The 22716-nt window shown below is 47.1% G+C and overlaps 1 protein-coding gene across 1 annotated transcript; it reads right to left on the reverse strand.

The window, feature by feature from the left end:
* Positions 1-5802: 5802 nt before the first annotated feature.
* Positions 5803-20242, reverse strand: LOC120928079. Its single transcript, XM_040339171.1, has 5 exons — positions 20158-20242; positions 12521-12853; positions 10134-10427; positions 8745-8830; positions 5803-6025 (listed from the first exon to the last, which is right to left on the reverse strand). Exons 1-5 carry the CDS (start codon positions 20186-20188, stop codon positions 5924-5926), a joined length of 846 nt encoding a protein of 281 aa, XP_040195105.1. The 5' UTR covers positions 20189-20242; the 3' UTR covers positions 5803-5923.
* Positions 20243-22716: the final 2474 nt, after the last annotated feature.

Genomic DNA, 22716 nt, shown 5'->3' on the forward strand with positions numbered 1-22716 from the left:
CATTTTTTGTGTTCGATTGATCGATTTTTTTACTCGATTAATCGACTAATTTCGATTAATTATAACGCTGTGACGGAATAAGAATATCCCCATCAAGCATTCCCTTCTTCCCATAAAAGCAAATCACCCCAATATTCCACGAGGAGGAATATTCCTGAGATCGCCCAATAAGCCACACATGAGTCAGAGCTTACTGCTGGAACAAGACAGACTTTAATGGTACAACACACAGCTTATATGTAATTTACAAAACTGTTACAATGACAATCTCCGCCCCCCCCCCCTCACAGTGGGGGCTTCCATACAGATTATAGGCAGACACTTCGGAGTCGACCCTGAAGACATTTCTTTAGATAATGACATCAGTGAAGGTAATTACTAGTTGTAACAGAATACGTTATCTAGACAGCCTGGCCCTGCATATAGAAGAGATAATTACCACAATGAAGCAATCAGAATAATTAACATGAGCCACTTCTAATCACAGTAAACAGTAAACACAGGTCTCCTTCACACACACACACAATAGATCAATTACACTGTGAAATAGGGAGCTGGCTGAAGAAGGGTCATTGACATTTCAACAGCCTGTTAGCAGAGGAGTGAGTCCCACCTGAAATCACCTTCCCTCTAACACACACACAGCATTAAACAAGCAGGGAGAATTACACTGAAGCATCCTTCACAAACGCATATACAGATCCAACTACTTTTAGCTGATCTCCTTGCAGGCTGATTCCCAGTGCAGCTACCAACCACTGGAAAAATGGATAGCAGGATACAAAAAACACACAAAGGCAGCGCTCGATGGGAATAGCATTAAAACTTTTATAATCTTCACGTAGGTAACAAAATAAATCCCAGATGATGTTCCCTAGAACGAAACGCGTCGGGAAAGGACTACTGCTGCCAATTTCTTCAGTCACCGAATTTATTGGACTTTCATATGTGATTGTCACTTTAGTTTGTTCAGTCATTATTTTCTAGCACAGTGGTCACACATATGGTGTTAATCACTAATTTTGTAATACTAATTACGATATCCATTTAGGATATCCTTCTCATATTTATTTAGCGCTACACTTTTCTACATTATTTTCTGTACATTATTTTTTTTGCAACATTTTTGATCAATTTTGCTGTGTTAGCTGCTGTAAGTTTTCACTATTTGGGCAGCGCGGTATTGTCTTTTCACATTTTTTGTTCGAAGGGGCGGGGCTTACATTGAATTAAATGTTTAATATCTCAGAAACCGAACCGGCACAAACGCTCATTTTTTGCGGTACAAATTAGCACAAATGAATAGTATATTTGGCACATGGGGTGCCAACTTAACACAGATCAAACGTAGCACTAAGCAACGAGACTAGTTTGTGTCATTTGGGTGTTATAGGGGGGCTGAGTGACCTTTGGTAAACTTGAATAAATCATAAATAACACAAAAATGATAAAAGATAGACCAGAAATATTAGCAGCACAAAATAGCACAAACCAACAAGACCAGTTTTGTGTCATTTGGGGGGGGGGGGGGGGCTGAGTGACCTTTTGGTGACCTTTAATAAATCATTAATAATACAAAAATGATAAAATGTAGAATGGAAATTTTAGCAGCACAAAACAGCACAAATGTAGCACTAAAGAAACATACTTGAGTTTTTATTTGCGCTGATTGTAAAGTGGGCAAAGTGAGTGGAGTTTGAGAAAAATAATAAACTATTATAACTTAAAAACCATAACAGCATAAATAAAACATTTAGCAGCACCAACGTAGCACTAACCAATGAGACCAGTTTCATTTGGGTGTTATAGGGGGGCTGAGTGACCTTTAATAAATCATTAATAATGCAAAAACGATAAAAGATAGACCGGAAATTTTAGCAGCACAAAACAGCACAAACGTAGCACTAACCAACGAGACCAGTTTTGTGCCATTTGGCTGTTGTAGGGGGGCTAGGTGATGTCATAGTCTGGAAAAAACAATTGCTAATATCTTCAAAATAAAAGCAGCACAAATGTAAATTTTTACGGCACAAAACAGCACAAACATACTTGAGTTGTAGGGGGGCCAGCTTCGCTGAGCTTGCCCGGCCTCTGCATTTGAACAAAAATGGTGCAGCCTCGGATATTTTTTTTTTTTTTTTTATTCGTTTTTTTATTTTATTTCAGGCTTCCCAGCCTAGAGGCGAGATGTGGGGACTTATTAACCCCCTATCTCACTGTAAAGAGGACCTGTCACACAATATTTCTATTACAAGGGGTGTTTACATTACTTGTAATAGGAATAAAAGTGATCCAAAAATAATGTAAAAAGAAAAAAAGTGTCAAACTAGAAAAATAAAAGTAAAACGAACAATAATAAAAAAAATTAAAGCGCCCCTGTCCCCGTGTGCTTGCATGCAGAAGTGAATGCAGCGAATTCTTAAAAAAAATGCCAGATTGGGAATAACCTTTTAAAGATATCACAGTAACCTACAAATACAATCGCACTCAATCATTACAAATGCCTTTTATTCAGTTCATATATTGATCAGGAAAGCTTTACATACAAATTAGTGATTGTAGGCGGGACATCCTGACCTTCCCAGATCTGTATATTATATGTTCCGATCATCATCGGCTTCTTCATTGACTCCATTGTAACATAAGATTGTAGAGATCATTATTGGTAAAATGTACAGTAAGTACACGAGAACCATTTTTTCTTAGGTTTGGACAGAGTGGAGAATGATTTGAACCCATCAGGTTTGTACTATTACCAGCAGCTCCGGTAGAGAGATTTCCCCTCACTTCCTGTCCTGCCGATAACAATTTACCAGACAGGAAGTAAGGGGAAATCCCCATTAGCAACACAGACAGAAATAAAAGATGTTTCTTTAGTATAGTAGAATTTTTATTCCTGCATGTGTCCATGTTACCGTATCTCACTTCCTGTCTGGTAAACTGTATACTGGTGACATTATAAAGTTCAAGTATAACGGTGTATATATATATATACCGTATTTTCCGGCGTATAAGACGACTTTTTACACCCGAATTTCACAGCCAAAAACCGGGGGTCGTCTTATACGCCGGGTATAGCAGCTGCTCACTCGATTTCAGCCCGCCAGGCGCTCTGTAAGTCTGTATTCTGTATATTGTGCCGCTCAGCCAATCCCGATGTACTCTGTTGATGACAGAGCATGCTAAGCCTGCTTGGATTGGAGTAATAACCTCTGCCAATCCGAGCAGGCTTAGCATGCTCTGTCATCAACACAGTACATCGGGATTGGCTGAGCGGCGCATATACAGACTACATACAGCACCCGGCGGCGGCAGCATTTTTGTTTTGAAAAGGTAAAAGGTATTCCATACAGCATTACCCCCCCCCCCCCCGCGGCGGGGGTCGTCTAATACGGTGAGTAGACCATAAAACCATAGTTTTTTGCAGTGTATTAGGGGGTCGTCTTACATGCCGAGTCGTCTTATACGCCGGCAAATACGGTATATCCTCCATACTCCTCTCCTGTACATAATCCCCCATGTCCTATCCTCCACACTCCTCTCCTGTACATAATGCTCAATGTCTTATCCTCCATACTCCTCTCCTGTACATAATCCCCCATGTCTTATCCTCCACACTCCTCTCCTGTACATAATGCTCCATGTCCTATCCTCCACACTCCTCTCCTGTACATAATGCTCAATGTCTTATCCTCCACACTCCTCTCCTGTACATAATGCTCCATGTTCTATCCTCCACACTCCTCTCCTGTACATAATGCTCCATGTTCTATCCTCCACACTCCCCTCCTGTACATAGTGCCCACTGTCATATGCTCCTCTCCTGTACATAATCCCCCATGTCCTATCCTCCGCACTCCTTTCCTAATAAAATCATGTGCATTTGTATATTTGTTTGTTGCTAATGTATTTTACTAAGCAGTTCCATATATATATATATATTATACACACACACACGTGAATATTATAGTGCATTGCAGGAAGCTGCTAGAAATGAAAAGGAACACAAAAACACACATACACTTGGTAGCACATTATAAACATTATAAATATTGTAATAAAAAATACATCTCCATTCACACAAAATACATTCACGTTCGTGAATCGGCGTATCTAGCTCATTAGCATATTTGACGCGGAAATCTACGGAAGCGCCACCTAGCAGCTAGCGTAAATATGCAACTAAGAATCTAAGAATCTAAGAATCAGCCGCATTGATTCGAAGGCTCTCATTCGGACTTACGACGGCGTACATGGCGCTACGCCGTCGTAAGTCCTTTGAGAATCTGGGCCAGAGAGTGCAAAATCTGGTGCTGCTGTGCATGGGAGCCAATCAGCTTCTGGCTTCAGCTTGTTCAATGAAGCTTTGGCAGTACAACCTGGAACCTGATTGGTTTCCATGCAGAGCTGCACCAGCTATTGCACTGTCCAGTTTTACAAAATCAACCCCACAGCGACACCTACAGGAACCTTTAAAGACATATAACACACACACACACACACACACACACAGGAGATAAAAGTGCGACAGATAATAGAAATCCTATAGCGAGGAGAAGCTGAGCCAAGACAGGAAACACATTGAATGTCATATTCTTTTGTTTTTCTCCATTGCATCTCCTAAAATTGAAACCATAGGGCCAGATTCTCAGAAGAGAAGAGGAAACTCCGTCGTATCTCGGTTTTTGAGCCGGGTATCTATGCGTATGATTCCTAGAATCATTTTCGCATAGATACGGCGTAGATCCGACAGGTGTAAGTCACTTACACCGTCGGATCTTAGATGTAATTTGACGCCGTTAGGTGGCGTTTACGTTCAGTTCTCATTTGACTGTGCAAATGAGCCTGATACACCGATTCCCAAACGAATTTGCGCCGCGTCGTCGTTGTTTACGTTGTTTCCGTAAGCGTAAGGTTACCCCTGCTATATGAGGGGTAACCTTACGCCAGTCCGCCGTATGCCATGTTAAGTATGGCGTCGGGTCAGCGTCGTCTTTTTCCGTCGGTTACGTAGTTTTACTAAGTCCTTCGCGAATACGACTTTACGTCAATGACGCTCACGTCGGCGTCATTGATGTGTTCCGTCGTGAGCTGGAGCATGTGCACTGGGCTATTTTTCCGTCCAGCGCATGCGCAGTTCGATCGGCGCGGGGGCGCGCTTAATTTAAATACAAGCCGCCCCCTTTGAATTACGCGGCCATACACACTACGCCGCCGCAAATTACGGAGCAAGTGCTTGGAGAATACGGCACTTGCTCCAGTAAGTTGCGGTGGCGTGGTGTAAATGGCTTACACTACGCCGCCGCCGATTCTATGAGAATCTGGCCCATAATCTGTAATGTGATGTACTGCTAATAACTGTAGATGTTAAAGGGCAAGGTTACCTTTACTGAAAAATCTGTAAGGTGAACTTACACAGGTTCGACCCCCTGTCCCCGTCCCGACCTGGACCGTGGCAATCTCCTGTTCAGGAGTCCGGGGCTTAGAAATCCCCTGAGCTGAATGTCCAAAACGTCCCTCGTCAGGAGGGACTGTTTGGATTATTCTAATTGGTCAGCGTCATCCAGCAGCCGCACAGCCTGTTCTTTCAGCTATGGAGAAGACGTGCGGATGCTCAGGGGTTTTCCAAGTCCCGGACACCTGACGCAGATATACCGGGGGTTAGAACGGGAGATTGCCGTGGTCCAGGTCAGCGGGATTGAGGGGGGGGGGGGGGGGGCCTGTGGAAGTTCACCTTACAGATTTTTCTGTAAAGGTAAACTTACACTTCCAAAAATATATATTCCAGTTGTTCATCTCAGCTCATATATCAGTTTTGTGTATTCATGGCCCGGTCATCTGAAGTACATAGACAATGTATGGAAAGCTCTGAAATCCTGGCATGGTGACAGATCCGGGGTCACTGTGCATTTGGATCCGGATCTTATCCGTCTCTTCCAGTATCGGAATCCCCAATAATGTGCGCAAATCCATTCTCCGGGTCATTAAGAATCGGTTTGTTGCTCCTTCTACACCTGGACAGCCTCTGAGAATATAAAATCCAGGATGAGAGGTCAGGTGGGGGCATTGAATGTCCTCATAGATCCCCCAGGATTGTCCCCGGAAAATGACCACCCTAGGACAACGCTGTTGTAGGAGGACCGCCATACCAGCTATCAGTACTACATAGTAGGGATGCACTGATAACCCCTTTTTTTGTATCACTGATATCAACTATCGTTACTTTGTGCGCAATTTGCATCCATACAAAATGAATGGGCGCAAATCGCACGGAATGCGATTTGAACAAGAAAGCAGTGCGAGTCTCCTCAGCCGCGCCTGTGTGAACCCAGCCTTGTCATATCGATTTTGAGCCTCAATTCAAACAGGAGTGGGGGAACCTCTTTGCATGACGGGTTCCACAAGCTCCGGCTCCCATTCAACTGTGGACATCTGCAGCTCCTCCTGCCTTTCCCATGGCTTTGCTCCCACAGCCTCTGGCGGCTCTCTACCCAGCAGCTCTCCTCCCCAGTGACTCTCTTCCTGCAGCCCACAGTGGGTCTCCCCCCCCCGCAGCCCACAGTGGTTCTCTCCCCCCCCCGCAGCCCACAGTGGTTCTCTCACCCCCCGCAGCCCACAGTGGTTCTCTCCCCCCCGCAGCCCACAGTGGTTCTCTCCCCCCCCGCAGCCCACAGTGGTTCTCTCCCCCCCCCCCGCAGCCCACAGTGGTCCCCCCCCCCCCTGCAGCCCACAGTGGTTCTCCCCCCCCGCAGCCCACAGTGGTTCTCTTCCCCCCCCCCGCAGCCCACAGTGGTTCTCTCCCCCCCCCCGCAGCCCACAGTGGTTCTCTCCCCCCCCCCGCAGCCCACAGTGGTTCTCCCCCCCCCCGCAGCCCACAGTGGTTCTCCCCCCCCCCCGCAGCCCACAGTGGTTCTCCCCCCCCGCAGCCCACAGTGGTTCTCTCCCCCCCCGCAGCCCACAGTGGTTCTCTCCCCCCCGCAGCCCACAGTGGTTCTCTCCCCCCCCGCAGCCCACAGTGGCCCCCTCCCGCAGCCCACAGTGGTCTCCCCCCCCCCCCCCCGCAGCCCACAGTGGTTCTCTCCCCCGCAGCCCACAGTGGTTCACCCCCCCGCAGCCCACAATGGTCCCCCCCCCCCCCGCAGCCCACAGTGGTTCTCTCTCTTCCAGCAGTTCTCTCCCCCTGCAGCCCGCAGTGGTTCTCCCCCCCCCCCCAGCAGCCCACAGTGGTCCCCCCCCCCCGCAGCCCACAATTGTTCCCCCCCCCCCCCCCTCTAGCCCACAGTGGTTCTCTCTCTCCCAGCAGCCCGCAGTGGTTCTCTCTCTCCCAGCAGTTCTCTTCCCCCCACCCCCCCTGCCTCCAGTAGTTCCCCCCCCCACCTCCAGTGGCTCTCTCCCCCCAGAACCCAGCAGTTCTCTCCCCCAGCTGTTTGAGTCAACCACTGGACCCCCTCCCCATCCCCCCCCCCCCCCCACGTCCTGCTGTACCAGATTGCCATGATCCATCGCTGTCAAGAGCCGCTTCAAAAGCCGGTCCAGGGATTTGATATCCCCACAGCTTTCTCTCCTCTGCTGATAGTATGGGCCAGGATGGCTTCTAAATTGCAAGCGAGATAGGAGCCAGAGCTGGTGGAACCCGTCATGCAGGGAGGTTTCCCGCACGGCTCCTGTGTGATCACTATGACAAGCCGGGGTTCACATTGAAGCAGTGCAGGAAACCGCTTGCAATTTGGATAGGAATCGCACTGCAATTCTGTTCAAATCGCATGCAATATTTTGCAGTGCCATTTGCGCCCATTCATTTTGTATGGACGCAAATCACACCGCAAAGTATCGGCTTGAGTATTGTGAGCATTTTCATGAGTACAAGGACTTGTGAAAATACTGGCACCAATACCGATATCAGTATTGGTCCATCCCTACTACATTCTAGCTGGTGACAACAACATTCTGGGCCATATTCTCTCTAAATATCCGCCTGCTGCGCTTAGGGCACTTACACTCCGCTGTCCCAACTTACTGGAGCAGGTGTTGTATTCCCCAAACACTTGCTCCATAAGTTGGGACAGCGGAGTGTAAGTGTCCCGGCGTAGCCTGGCGGATCTCCAAGGGGGCGTCTTCTATTCAAATGAAGCGCGCCCCCGATGCGAAAGAACTGGGCATGCGCCGGGCTGCAAAAAGCCCAGTGCGCATGCTCCAGTTCTCGGCGGAAAACGTCAATGACGCCGACGTGTGCGTCATTGACGTAAAGTCGTATTCAAGAACGACTTACGTAAACGACGTACCCGACGAAAAAACACGACGGGGACCCGATGCCATCCGTAACATGGCCTACGCGAGACTTGCGGAAATTTAATCCTCCATATAGCAGGACTAAATTTCCGCTTATACGAAAAACGACGTTAGCGACGCGAACTCGTTCGGGAATCGGCGTAGAAGGATCATTTGCATATGCAAATGACTCCTTCACGTAAATGCCATCTAGCGGCGGCCGGCGTCATTGCATTTAAGATCCGCCAGTGTAAGTGACTTACAGATGGCGGATCTTAAGTGTATCTATGCAAAAATGATTCTGAGAATCAGGAGCATAGATACACGGGCCAAAAAAGGGAGATACGATGGAGTATCCTGACTTACTCCATCGTAACTTCTCTGAGAATATGGGCCAATGTCTCTAAATCCACTGAATAACTATTCTCATTAACATCATAATATTGTACTATAAAGGAGCAGAGAAGACCACTCACCCATCCTATAATGCAGAACACGACCACTGGGACCAACACTAATCCAGCAATCAGACCCGCTCTTGTCCTTCCATATGAATCAGAACCTGTGAGAGTCAATAGGATTTCAAATAAGAAACACAGAACATATAGGGCCAGATCCACAAAATAATTACGCCGGCGTATCTATTGATGCGCCGCTTAATTTCAAAGTTCCCGCGTTGTATCTTTGTTTTGTATCCACAAAACAAGTTACGACGGCATCTGGGATCGATACGTCTTAGTACGCCGTCGGATCTCAGGTGCATTTTTTCGGCGGTCGCTAGGTGGCGTTTCCATCGATTTCCGCGTCGAGTATGCAAATTAGCTAGTTACGGCGATCCACGAACGTATGTCTGGCCAGAACATTTCTTAACGTCGTTTGCGTTTGGCTTTTTCCGGCGTATAGTTAAAGCTGCTATATGGTGGCGTACTCAATGTTAAGTATGGCCGTCGTTCCCGCCTCGCATTTTGAATTTTTTACGTCGTTTGCGTAAGTCGTTCGCAAATAGGGATTTGCGGAGAATGACGTCACCGTCGTAAGCATTGGCTTGTTCCGGTTTAATTTCGAGCATGCGCACTGGGATACCCCCACGGACGGCGCATGCGCCGTTAAAAAAAAACTTTGTTTACGTCGGGTCACGACGTATTTACATAAAACATGCCCCCATCACATCCATTTGAATTCCGCGCCCTTACGCCGCCAAAGATACACTTTGCTGCCGTAACTCACGGGGGGAAATTCTTTGAGGATTTGAAAAAATAAAATAAGTTACGGCGGCGTAGTGCATCTTAGATACGCTGCGCCCGGCGGAAATATGCGCCGAGGTACGTAAATCTGCCCCATAATATACAATGTATCCAGGGGCGGACTGACAACTCATGGGGCCCCCGGGCAATAGAAGATTATGGGGCCCCTCTGGCTTACAGATGGCCACCACACCCGGAGGCAGTGCAGAGGCGGGGCAGCTAAAATCTCGGGATTTTCACATCAAAAGCATGTCGGTTTCGGACATTTCAGGGACAGATCTAAAAGAAAAAATATAGATTTTTACATACTGTCCCTGGTTTTACTGAGCCTGGCAACCCTGATGGGGCCCCCTAGTGGCATGGGGCCATCGGGCAGTGCCCGAGTGACTCAATGGTCAGTCCGCACCTGAATGTATCAGTTTGTATGGTCGGTGGTCATGTGACATCTCACCTGTATAATCCTCCATCAGGAGAGCAGAGAAGAGACAACATGATACAATGTTACTATTCTGTGTCACATTCCCACTATGATCCCCCAGAGAAGAGGAGACAGGATGACCCCCCCAATCTATAACACCCCCACACATGGAATATAACATGACCCCCCATAGTCACCAATACCTTTTGTTTCCAGCATTCTGATGAACATCGTATCATTGGTCAGCCGGTATTCCCGGATCTCCTCACTGACCGGGTTTGTGATCCTGACCCGGAATCTCCTCTCGGCGTCGTCTCTCTGCACACCGGGGATAATCAGAGTCCTATTGTCATCTATCAGCCGGTATCTTTCAGGGAGAGGCTCCCCGTCCACCTCCCAGGTCACAGCGCTCTCTTCTCCAGAGAACTGGACGCTCACCGCCGTCTCCTCACCCAGCCGGCTACAGTTACTGGTGATGTTGGAGATGAGAACCGGATCTGGAATATCAGGAGAACAGTCACCAATGGAAAGCCCAGATACATGGAATAGAGTGCTAGCTTTTGTACACATGCCGATCGACACCCACAGGGCCGCTGATAGAAATCATGGGGCCTCTTACAGCCTATCTGACAGAGCCCCCCCTTCAGCCCCACCCCTTGCCCTGCCTTGAAAGAAATGTATGGTTATGGCTGGACAGTGTCAGTTTTACTTTTTTTTATAATTTTTTTACAAATGTATTTAAAAAAATGTTTTAGAATTACATTTTTCTTATTTAAAAAAATAATAATAATACTGGGGTAGATTCAGGTACGAATTGCGCCCTCTTACGGAGGCGCAGCGTACCGTTTTAACACTGCGCCCCTGTAAATTACCTGCGCTACGCTTCATTCATGAAGCAGTAGCTACGTAATTTGCGGGGGCGCTCCTTAAAACTGCCCCGCGTAAGGGCGCGTAATTTAAATGATCCCGTAGGGAGCGTGGATCATTTAAATTAGGCGCATTCCCGCGCCGAACGTAGTGCGATGCTCTGTCGGGAAACTTTCCCGACGTGCATTGCGGCAAATGACGTCGCAAGGACGTAATTTGCTTTAACGTGAACGCCATTCACGATTCACTTACGCAAACAACGTAATTTTTTTAAATCGCGATGCGGGAACGACGGGTATACTTAGCATTGACTGCCCCTGCTAATAGCAGGAGCAGCCTTACGCGGAACCCGACAAACGCAAACGACGTAAAATGCGTACGCAGGGTTGTGAATCGGCGTTAGTATGCAATCTGCATACTCTACGCTGACCACAATGGGAACACCACCTAGCGGCCATCGTAAGAATGCAGCCTAAGATATGCGGGCATAAGAGCCTTATGCTGTCATGTCTTAGGCTGCAGTGGGCGTATCAAGCTTCCTGAATCAGGAGCAGTCGATACGCCGGCGCAACTAAGCAATTGCGCTGCATAACTATGGTTACGCAGACGCAATTGCTTACTGAATCTACCCCAAAGTTTCACTATTCTTTTTGGGGGGGGGAGGAGGCGGGCAGTGGAGAGTGCCTGTAGAGAAGCGGAGGGTGCCAGTAGAGAAGCGGAGGGTGCCAGTAGAGAAGCGGAGGGTGCCAAGTGGAGGGTGCTGGTAGAGAAGTGGAGGGTGCCGGTAGAGAAGCGGAGGGTGCCAAGCGGAGAGTGCCTGTTTTTTTACAACTTTATTTTTTTACAATGTCTTTTTTATTAATATTACTATATTCTTTTTTTTTTTTACAATTTAATTTTTAAAAAATATTTATTAATTTTTTTTTTTAAATCAGCCCTTTTGGAGAGGGGGGGGGTTAATGGGATACCAGGGTTTCTTTACAGACCACTGACATCTTCCCTTTGAGACAGGGAAAGGGACTGAGGACACAGATTCCTCAGTCTCTTTCTCTGAATGAACAGGAGACAGAGGCTCCTCCCCATTCAGAAACTGAAGCATCACAAACACAGTTAACGATCCTCCGTTATGAATGGACAGTCAGTGATCGGTGACTGTTCATTCAAAAAAGGCAGGAGTTGGTAAATTGCATTTACCGGCTCCCTTCTCCGCTCATCATCCTGACAGATCCGAGATAAGGGACGGGGACTGGAAGAGGACATGGAGGACCCGGAGGAGGACACGGGGGCCCAGAGATTAAGGGACATTTGATGGGCATTCGGGGGATGATCGGTGGGCCTGTGGGGGGGAGTTACAAGCACTGATCTCTCTGTGTGGCTTTCAATGAAGCAGCTGACAGCTGCAGGAGGGAGAGGAGGAGAAGCGGCTGTCAGCTGCTTCATTGAAAGCCACACAGAGAGATCGGTGCTTGTACCCCCCCCCCCCCCACACAGCCACACCGATCATCTGTGAGGCTGCCCACTGAGTTCAGGACACCAGGCATGGTACAACAGGGCTGGCAGTACTGGCTTATCAGCACCCTGTATACTCATGTAATCTGCAACCCCTCCCCCACATATAGTCCCCCACTTTACTGGCCTCTATAAATGAGTGTATCACTTCACCACCCCCCATAGAGTACAATGCAGTGTGGAGAGAAGTGTGATGTAGTATATGGACTCTTACCCAGAACACGGATCTCTGTAGAGGAAAGTGTAATTGTTGAGTGACTATTATACTCTGCAATGTACACACAGGAGTCTTTCTTCCCAGCCTGGGTCAGGTTCCAGCAGCCACTCCCTGTGTCCAGGTGAAGTCTGGACTTATAGTTGTTCTTGGTGTACAGATCGTCACAGTGAAGGTCCAGTAAAGGATCCACTTTCCTTCCACATTGTCTGTACAGCTCCAGCACCCCTTCATCCCGAGGACACTTCATATTACATTCACTGATCTCCGATCCGCTCCGTATATACACCGTTCCCCGTGTCAGCATTGGGCAGATAAGGATACACAGGAGACCTAACAAAAGAAATATACATCACTTAAAGCAATATTAAACCCTCAGAATTTTTTGGCCCAACACATTTGTTAAGATTCCTCCTTCAGTACTTGCAGTTTACAACTTTTGTTGCCAAAATCCCTGAACTTCAGGGGCCGGATTCAGAAAGAGATAGGACGGCGTATCTCCTGATACGCCGTCGTATATCTGAGTTCCGACGGTCGTATCTATGCGCCTGATTCAGAGAATCAGTTACGCATAGATCTCCCTAAGATCCGACAGGTGTAAGTGTCTTACACCGTCAGATCTTAGGCTGCAATTCCAGGCTGGCCGCTAGGTGGCGCTTCCATATTTTTATGCAAGGAATATGCAAATGAGGATTTACACCGATTTAGAAACGAACGACCGCCCGGCGCTTATTTTTTTACGACGTTTGCGTTCGGCTTTTTCCGGTGTATAGTTACCCCTGCTATATGAGGGGTAGCTATTGTTAAGTATGGCCGTCGTTCCCGCTCCGAGAAATTTTACGTCGTTTGCGTAAGTCGTTTGCGAATATGGCTGGACGTAATTTACGTTCACGTCGAAAGCAATGACGTCCTTGCGACGTCATTTAGAGCAATGCACACTGGGATATTTTACGGACGGCGCATGCGCCGTTCAAACAAAACGTAAAAAACGTGGGGTCAAGACACATTTATATAAAACACGCCCCCTACATCCCCATTTGAATTACGCGGCCTTATGCCGCAACTCATACGTTACGCCGCCATAACTAAGGGCGCAAGTTCTTTCTGAATAAATAACTTGCGCCCAAAGTTAGAGCGGCGTAACGTATCGGAGATACGTTACGCGGGCCAGACAGATACGCCATTGTTTCTGAATCCGGCCCCAGGTCTTTAAAGGAAAGAGATAACAGTGAGACATCCAATCACTCCTCTCTATACATCCAATTACTCCTCCTCCGCCCCCCCCCCCTCTGGGCTCGCACCCTCCGGGGCCCCCCCCTGTGGGTCTGCTCTCCTTGTGTGTTCAAAGCTTGCAGTCCCAGTGAATTTACAAGAGTTAATTCACTGTAACCACAATGCACTGCTTTTCCTTTGAATGTAGGTTACCAGTGGTGTAGCGTGGGTTGTCAGCGCCCGGGGCAAGGCAAGTAATTTGCGCCCCCTAACCTGTGGACTTTTAGCACTCCCCGAGTTGCTTCCTTTGCTACAGTAGTACTGACCAACCTGATTCCTACACTGACCACTACACTAACCTACCCGATGCCTACACTGACCAACCTGATTCCTATCCTGCCCACCACACTACACTACACTGCCCACTAAACTCTACTACACTACACCACACTGCACTGCCCACTAAACTCTACACCACACTGCCCACCCCACCACACTACACTACACTGCCCACTAAACTCCATTACACTACACTGCCCACTAAACTCCACTACACTACACTGCCCACTAAACTCCACTACACTACACTGCCCACTAAACTCCACTACACTACACTGCCCACTAAACTCCACTACACTACACTGCCCACTAAACTCCACTACACTACACTGCCCACTAAACTCCACTACACTACACTGCCCACTAAACTCCACTACACTACACTGCCCACTAAACTCCACTACACTACACTGCCCACTAAACTCCACTACACTACACTGCCCACTAAACTCCACTACACTACACTGCCCACTAAACTCCACTACACTACACTGCCCACTAGGAGGCTTGGTTTTTCCCTGGGCATTCCCCAGGTTTTGTTGTTATCTGTTTTAGCCTTCCTATGCCACTTAATGCGATTGCCAGCAGTAGATGGGGGCGGTGGACACGTTTTTGTTTCACCTGTGGTGCTTATATTGGTCCAGCAGTGCACCAACACCTTTGCAGCCATTGTGCTATATGCTGGGTGTTTGGTGTGCTCCTGTACCTTTAAGGAGGGGTGGCTCCCCTTCAGTTCACCTGCCCCCATCTATCCATTAGAATGCATGTGCCTCCACTGTGGGGACCCTCATTGTTTAGTGTTAGGACCACAGATTACAGGGTGCCTTGGCGCGGCTCTGTGGAACACGCATGCGTTTGCAAATGCGTGCGGACCGAACACCTGTTTTTAATGCATACTGTTAGACAGGTTAATTTGGTAGTTCTGCAAGCTGGTTGGTAAGGAGGCTTGGTTTTTCCCTGGGCATTCCCCAGGTTTTGTTGTTAACCACTAAACTCCACTACACTGCCCACTAAACTCCACTACAATGTCCACTAAACTCCACTACACTGCCCACCCCACTACACTGCCCTGCCTACCCCACTACACTATGCAAGGTTTGGTGGGCACTGTAGTTTAAGTGGGGAGTGTAGTGGGGTAGGCAGTGTAGTGTAGTGGGGTGGGCAGTGTAGTGTAGTGGGGTGGGCAGTGTAGTGTAGTGGGGTGGGCAGTGTACTGTAGTGGAGTTTAGTGGACAGTGTAGTGGGGTGGGCAGTGTACTGTAGTGGGGTGGGCAGTGTAGTGTAGTGGGGTTTAGTGGGCAGTGAAGTGGGGTGGGCAGTGTAGTGGAGCATTGTAGTTTAGTGGGGTGGGGTAGGCATTGTAGTGTAGTGGGGTGGGCAGTGTGCACGCCACATCCATATCCATGCATTTATTTCAGCCAGCGAGCAAACATGCAGCATGCCTGACAGTGTAGTGTAAGTGGGGTGTGTAGTGTAGTGATATAGGCAGTGTAGTGGGGTGGGCATTGTAATGCAAGATTTGGTGGGCATTGTAGTGTAAGTGGGGTGGGCATTGTAGTGTAAGTGGGGTGTGTAGTGAGATAGGCAGTGTAGTGGGGTGGGCATTGTAGTGTAGTGGGGTAGGCATTGTAGTGGCATGGGGTGGGCACCCCAAAATGCACTACAATGCCCACCCCAGGCCACTACACTGCCTATCTCACTACACACCCCACTTACACTACAATGCCCATCAAACCTTACATTACAATGCCCACCAAACCTTACATTACAATGCCCACCCCAGTACACTTCCTATCTCACTACACTACACACCCCACTTACACTACACTGCCCACCCCACTACACTGTCCACTAAACTCCACTACACTGCCTACCCCACTACACTGCCCACCCCACTACAATACAATGCCCACCCCACTACACTACCCACCCCACTACACACCCCACTTACACTACAATTCCTACTACACTGCCCATCCCACTACACAGCCTACCCCACTACACTACAATGCCCACCCCACTACACACCCCACTTACACTACAATGCCCACCCCACTTACACTACAATGCCCACCCCACTTACACTACAATGCTCACCAAACCTTACATTACAATGCCCACCCCACTACACTGCCTATCTCACTACACTACACACCCCACTTACACTACACTGTCAGGCATGCTGCATGTTTGCTCGTTGGCTGAAATAAATCCGTGGATCTGAATGTGGCGTGCCCACTGCCCACCCCACTACAGTACACTGCCCACCCCACTACACTATCCACCCCACTACACTACAATGCCAACCCCACTACACTACCCACCCCAATACACTGCCCACCCCAATACACTACACTACAGTACACTGCCCACCCCACTACACTGTCCACTACAGTACACTGCCCACCCCACTACACTACAATGCCCACCCCACTACACTGCCTATCTCACTACACACCCCACTTACACTACAATGCCCACCCCACTACACTGCCTATCTCACTACACACCCCACTTACACTACAATGCCCACCCCACTTACACTACAATGCCCACCAAACCTTACATTACAATGCCCACCCCACGCCACTACACTACAATGCCCACCCCACTACACACCCCACTACACTACCTATCTCACTACACACCCCACTTACCCTACAATGCCCACTCCACTTACACTACAATGCCCACCAAACCTTACATTACAATGCCCACCCCACGTCACTACACTGCTCACCCCACTACACTGCCTACCCCACTGCACTACAATGCCCACCCCACTACACTGCCTATCTCACTACACACGCCACTTACACTACAATGCCCACCCCAATACACTGCCTACCCCACTACACTACCTATCTCACTACACACCCGCCCACTAAACTCCACTACAGTACACTGCCCACCCCACTACACTGTCCACTACACTGCCCACCCAACTACACTACAATGCCCACCCCACTACACTACACTACCCACCCCACTACACTGCCTATCTCACTACACACCCCACTTACATTACAATGCCCACCCCACTTACACTACAATGCCCACCAAACCTTACATTACAATGCCCACCCCACGCCACTACACTGCCCACCCCACTACACTGCCTACCCCACTACACTGCCTACCCCACTACACACCCCACTTACCCTACAATGCCCACCAAACCTTACATTACCATGCCCACCCCACGCCACTACACTGCCCACCCCACTACACTGCCTACCCCACTACACTACAATGCCCACCCCACTATACTGCCTATCTCACTACACACCACACTAACACTACAATGCCCACCCCAATACACTGCCTACCCCACTACACTACCTATCTCACTACACACCCCACTTACCCTACAATGCCCACCCCACTTACACTACAATGCCCACCAAACCTTACATTACAATGCCCACCCCACGCCACTACACTGCCCACCCCACTACACTGCCTATCTCACTACACATCTCACTACACACCCCACTTACCCTACAATGCCCACCAAACCTTACATTACAATGCCCACCCCACGCCATTACACTGCCCACCCCACTACACTGCCTACCCCACTACATTACAATGCCCACCCCACTACACTGCCTATCTCACTACACACCACACTTACACTACAGTGCCCACCCCAATACACTGCCTACCCCACTACACTACCTATCTCACTACACACCCCACTTACCCTACAATGCTCACCCCACTTACACTACAATGCCCACCAAACCTTACATTACAATGCCCACCCCACACCACTACACTGCCCACCCCACTACACTGCCTATCTCACTACACACCCCACTTACACTACAATGCCCACCCCACTACACTGCCTACCCCACTACAATACACACCCCACTTACACTGCAATGCCCACACTTACACTACACTGTCAGCGTCAGGCATGCTGCATGTTTGCTTGCTGGCTGAAATTAATGGATGGATCTGACTGGATGTGGCGTGACTAGTCTCCTTAACTGGTCGCTGGCTGGCGCCTGCTCCCTCCTGAGACGACTCACTCACCTGCTTTTTTTCCATCAATCAGTCGCAGTTCCAGATGAGGTGTGTGTCCTATTAAGATGGGTCCCCCATCGGATAGTGCCCGGGCTGGACTGATAGAACACCGGCGCGGTCAGGCAGAGAGTAGGAGGAGATGGCGGCGGCTCAAATAAGGAGGCGGGCCGTGGGACGGAACTTCGGGAACATCACCACGATCATGGACTGGCCAGGCCTGCCCCATCTTATGACCCCCCATTCGCCCAATCACAGGGCACCAGCTAAAATAAACATGGCTGCTGGATCACAGGGGACACAGTAAACAGAAATAGGAGGATTGAGGCAAAGTGACACATATGGGTGCGGGATTACGCCCCCCCAAATGTTGCGCCCAGGGCCACAGCCCCCCTGCCCCCCCACGATATGCCACTGCTGACCCGCCCACCCTCCAATCAGCAACTCACGTTTTGTAGCTGGGCGAGGCTCTGCACAAATGGCTACTTAATAATTATAACCTACCGCCAGTCAGGCGCTGGAAACGGATTATGGGCGGGCCCTAATATGATAAGTGACAGCTAGTGGGCGTGGCTCCGCCTGCAGCCAGTTCATCTCGGTCATGGTGTTTTGTCAGACTAGGCAGTTCTTTTTCCAGAGTAGATGTTCTCCTAATTCTGGGATGACGTCATGTAGATTCCTCCCCCAGGAAAATGTCACCAGACAAAATGTAGTTGCGCTTTTTTGAAATATTGGAACGATATCTCTCACACAATTGGTTTTGAGAGGCGATTTCAACCTAACAGCCAATCCAGCTTTAGATAGAAGCAGAGTTACCCATCTTCCAAAACATTCCCTAAATTCCCTGACCCCTCCCCTCTACCTGACCCCTCCTCTCTCTCACTACCTGACCCCCTCTCTCTCTCTCCCCCTAACCCCTTCTCTCTCTTCCTCCCTGACCCCTCCTTTCTCTCCCTGACCCCCCTCTCTCTCACTACCTAACCCCCTCTCTCTCTCCCTGACCCCCCTCTCTCTCTCTCCCCCTAACCCCTTCTCTCTCTTTCTCTTCCTCCCTGACCCCCCCTCTCTCTCCGACCCCCCCTCTCTCTCCCTGACCCCCCTCTCTCTCTCTCTCTCCCTGACCCCCCTCTCTCTCCCGACCCCCCCTCTCTCTCCCTGACCCCCCTCTCTCTCTCTCCCTGACCCCCCTCTCTCTCCCTGCCTCCCCTCTCTCTCTCCCTGCCTCCCCTCTCTCTCTCCCTGCCTCCCCTCTCTCTCTCCCTGCCTGCCTCCCCTCTCTCCCTCCCTGCCTGCCTCCCCTCTCTCCCTGCCTCCCCTCTCTCCCTCCCTGCCTGCCTCCCCTCTCTCCCTCCCTGCCTGCCTCCCCTCTCTCCCTGCCTGCCTCCCCTCTCTCCCTCCCTGCCTGCCTCCCCTCTCTCTCTCCCGACCCCCCTCTCTCTCTCCCTGCCTCCCCTCTCTCTCTCCCTGCCTCCCCTCTCTCTCCCGACCCCCCCTCTCTCCCGACCCCCCCCCTCTCTCTCTCTCCCTGCCTCTCCTCTCTCTCTCTCCCAACCCCCCTCTCTCTCTCTCCCGACCCCCCCTCTCTCTCTCCCTGCCTCCCCTCTCTCTCTCCCGACCCCCCCCCTCTCTCTCCCGACCCCCCCTCTCCCTCTCCCTGCCTCCCCCCTCTCTCTCTCCCGACCCCCCTCTCTTCCTCCCTGCCTCCCCTCTCTCTCTCCCGACCCCCCCCCTCTCTCTCTCCCGACCCCCCCCTCTCCCTGCCTCCCCCCTCTCTCTCTCCCGACCCCCCTCTCTTCCTCCCTGCCTCCCCCTCCTCATGTGTGTGGTTACAGAACGGACTTGGGAGGAGGAGTTTTGATACCCTGACATGGCTCTGCTCAACCAACCAGAGGGGAGACTTGTCACTGCCGAAAAAAAGTTAAAGTAACAGACATCACTGCGGCCGTTTTAACGATAAGATAGGCGGCCGGGGGGGGGGGGGGGGGAATCTCCCGCCTGCCCCACAGCCCAGTCCGCCCCCTGCTCATCAGATATTCTAAACTGTGGGCACCTACCGACCAGCAACCTGAAGCCTCCGGACATCATTCCTCTTCAATCCCCGTCCAGGAAAAAGAAAGAGCGTTGCTTGTGAGATCTCCCAACATAAGGAGGGAGGTTTGACGGCTGGACCAATCACAGCCGACATCCATTGGGTGTCTCTGAATATTATAATGTGTGAGTGACGTCATAACTGTAGGAATCATTTTCTTACGGGTCGTTAGTAATTCCTACACCCAATAGACAAAACTCTTCACATCTCATAACACCACCGAATAAATATATCACAGCGATAGGAAAAAAAAACTCCAAACTGCAAATTTTTCTTTTGAAAAATCTTAGAAGGTGATCCAAAATCCGTCCACACACAGGGCGATATTTTTCTTATCTGGCTGATAATTCGTGGGATCTAAATTCTGGTCACATCTGAATCTGACAAATATAAGATTCATTCAAGGATTGGATTACAAAACGAATTAAAGAGGAAATCATTTTTTTTTTAATATAAATTCCCGAACAGAAAAAATAATAGTTCATAAATATATATATAATAAAAAATAAAGGAAAGAAAAGCATTGAAATACGTGGATTACAAAACTGAATTAAAGAGGAAATATTTTTATATATATATATATATATAAATTCCCCCGTTTGACATTCATAGACCCGAACAGAAAACATAATAGTTCATAAAAAATCTAATAAATAAATAAATAAATAAATAAATGTAATAAAACTAAAGGAAAGAAAAGCATTGAAATACATGGATTACAAAACGAATTAAAGAGGAAATCACTTTTTTAAATATAAATTCCCCCGTTTGACATTCCCGAACAGAAAACATAATAATTAATGAACAAATAAATATAATAAAAATAAAGGAAAGAAATCTCGGATTTATTATTTTAGAAAGGCGGCTAATTACAACCCGATCAGAAAATATAATTAAAATATAATTAAATGTTCTCCTATAGAAAAAGTAATACCCCCCCCCCCCCTACACCCGCCAAAGGGACCCAATCCTGTACATAGGAGAACATTTAATTATATTTTCTGATCGGGTTATAGCCGCCTTTCTAGATGAATAAATCCGAGATGTGCTTTTCTTTCCTTTATTTTTATTATATTTATTATTATTTTTTTTATTATTATGAACTATTATGTTTTCTGTTCGGGGATGTCGAATTTATATTAAAAACATGATTTCCTATTTAATTCGTTTTGTAATCCATGTATTTCAGTGCTTTTCTTTCCTTTATTTTTATTATATTTATTTATTTATTTATTCATTAATTATTATGTTTTATGTTCGGGAATTTATATTAAAAAAAGTGATTTCCTCTTTAATTCGTTTTGTAATCCATGTATTTCAGTGATTTTCTTTCCTTTATTTTTATTATATATGTATATATATATATATATATATATATATATATATATATATATATATATATATATATATATATATATATATATATATATATATATATATATATAATTATGTTATTATTATTTATTATTATGTTTTCTTAAAGATTAATAAATAGATTTCACGGTGTTTTATGAATATTATTATCGCATCATTTATACATCGATTTGTGTTTGGTAAAGAAAATGTAACTTTCTTGTTACAGAGAAGCAATTTATTATTATTTAGGGATTGGGCGCATTTTCAGACTATAGATAATATCCGATTCCAGGTTATCAGATTGCAGCATTTAGGATTATTTCATCTTCCAGAGACAATAATCAGGAGAAATGGGAAATGGCTCCAACATTACATATATAGCGATCAGATGGACACACACAATGCAATCTCACTCCAGGGTGAGATGATCGCTTCCATCCTCTGATTGCATCTATGAAAAAAGTCACCCATGTGTGGACACATTTTGGATCTTCTCTAACGATTTTCTAAGTGAAAATAAATTATTGCAACAAATATAAATTTCGGCATTTTTGTGATGGCTGTGATACATTTCCAGAGTAACAGATTTTTAACTATTTGTAATATCAGTGTCCCTATGGAAATCATTAATTAGATCGTACTACCCGAACATTGGCTCAATTTTAGGGGATATAATAAATAAATAAATACATATATAAAATAAATAAATATACATTTATATATATATATATATATATATATATATATATATATATATATATATATATATATACATATATATACTGTATATATATATATATATATATATATATATATATATATATATATATATATGATATATGTATTTATTTATTTATTTATTTAATGTTTTCCCTGAATCAATGTTATATGTTATATATATATATATATATATATATATATATATATATATATATATATATATATATATATATATATATATATATATATATATATATATTAAACAGCGTAGCACTTGCTCATTTCGGAAAGGATCATTACATTAAAATTGTGTTACATTGGAGAGGGAGTGATTATAAACGAATTATCTCAAAAGTTGGAACGACGTTTATACAGTAAAACCTTGGATTGAGAGCGTTTTGCAAGACAAGCAAAATGTTTTAATAAATTTTGCCTTGATATACAAGCG

Source organism: Rana temporaria, chromosome 2 (genome assembly GCF_905171775.1).
Source record: "Rana temporaria chromosome 2, aRanTem1.1, whole genome shotgun sequence".
Taxonomy (NCBI): domain Eukaryota; kingdom Metazoa; phylum Chordata; class Amphibia; order Anura; family Ranidae; genus Rana; species Rana temporaria.

Coding starts and splice junctions, on each gene's coding strand:
- LOC120928079 (XM_040339171.1), bottom strand. CDS start 20,188: ATGATGTCCGGAGGCTTCAGGTTGCTGGTCG. Junction 10,428..12,520: donor TACAGAGATCCGTGTTCTGG/GTAAGAGTCCAT, acceptor CTGATATTCCAG/ATCCGGTTCTCATCTCCAAC. Junction 6,026..8,744: donor TGTTCTGCATTATAGGATGG/GTGAGTGGTCTT, acceptor TTATATTCTCAG/AGGCTGTCCAGGTGTAGAAG.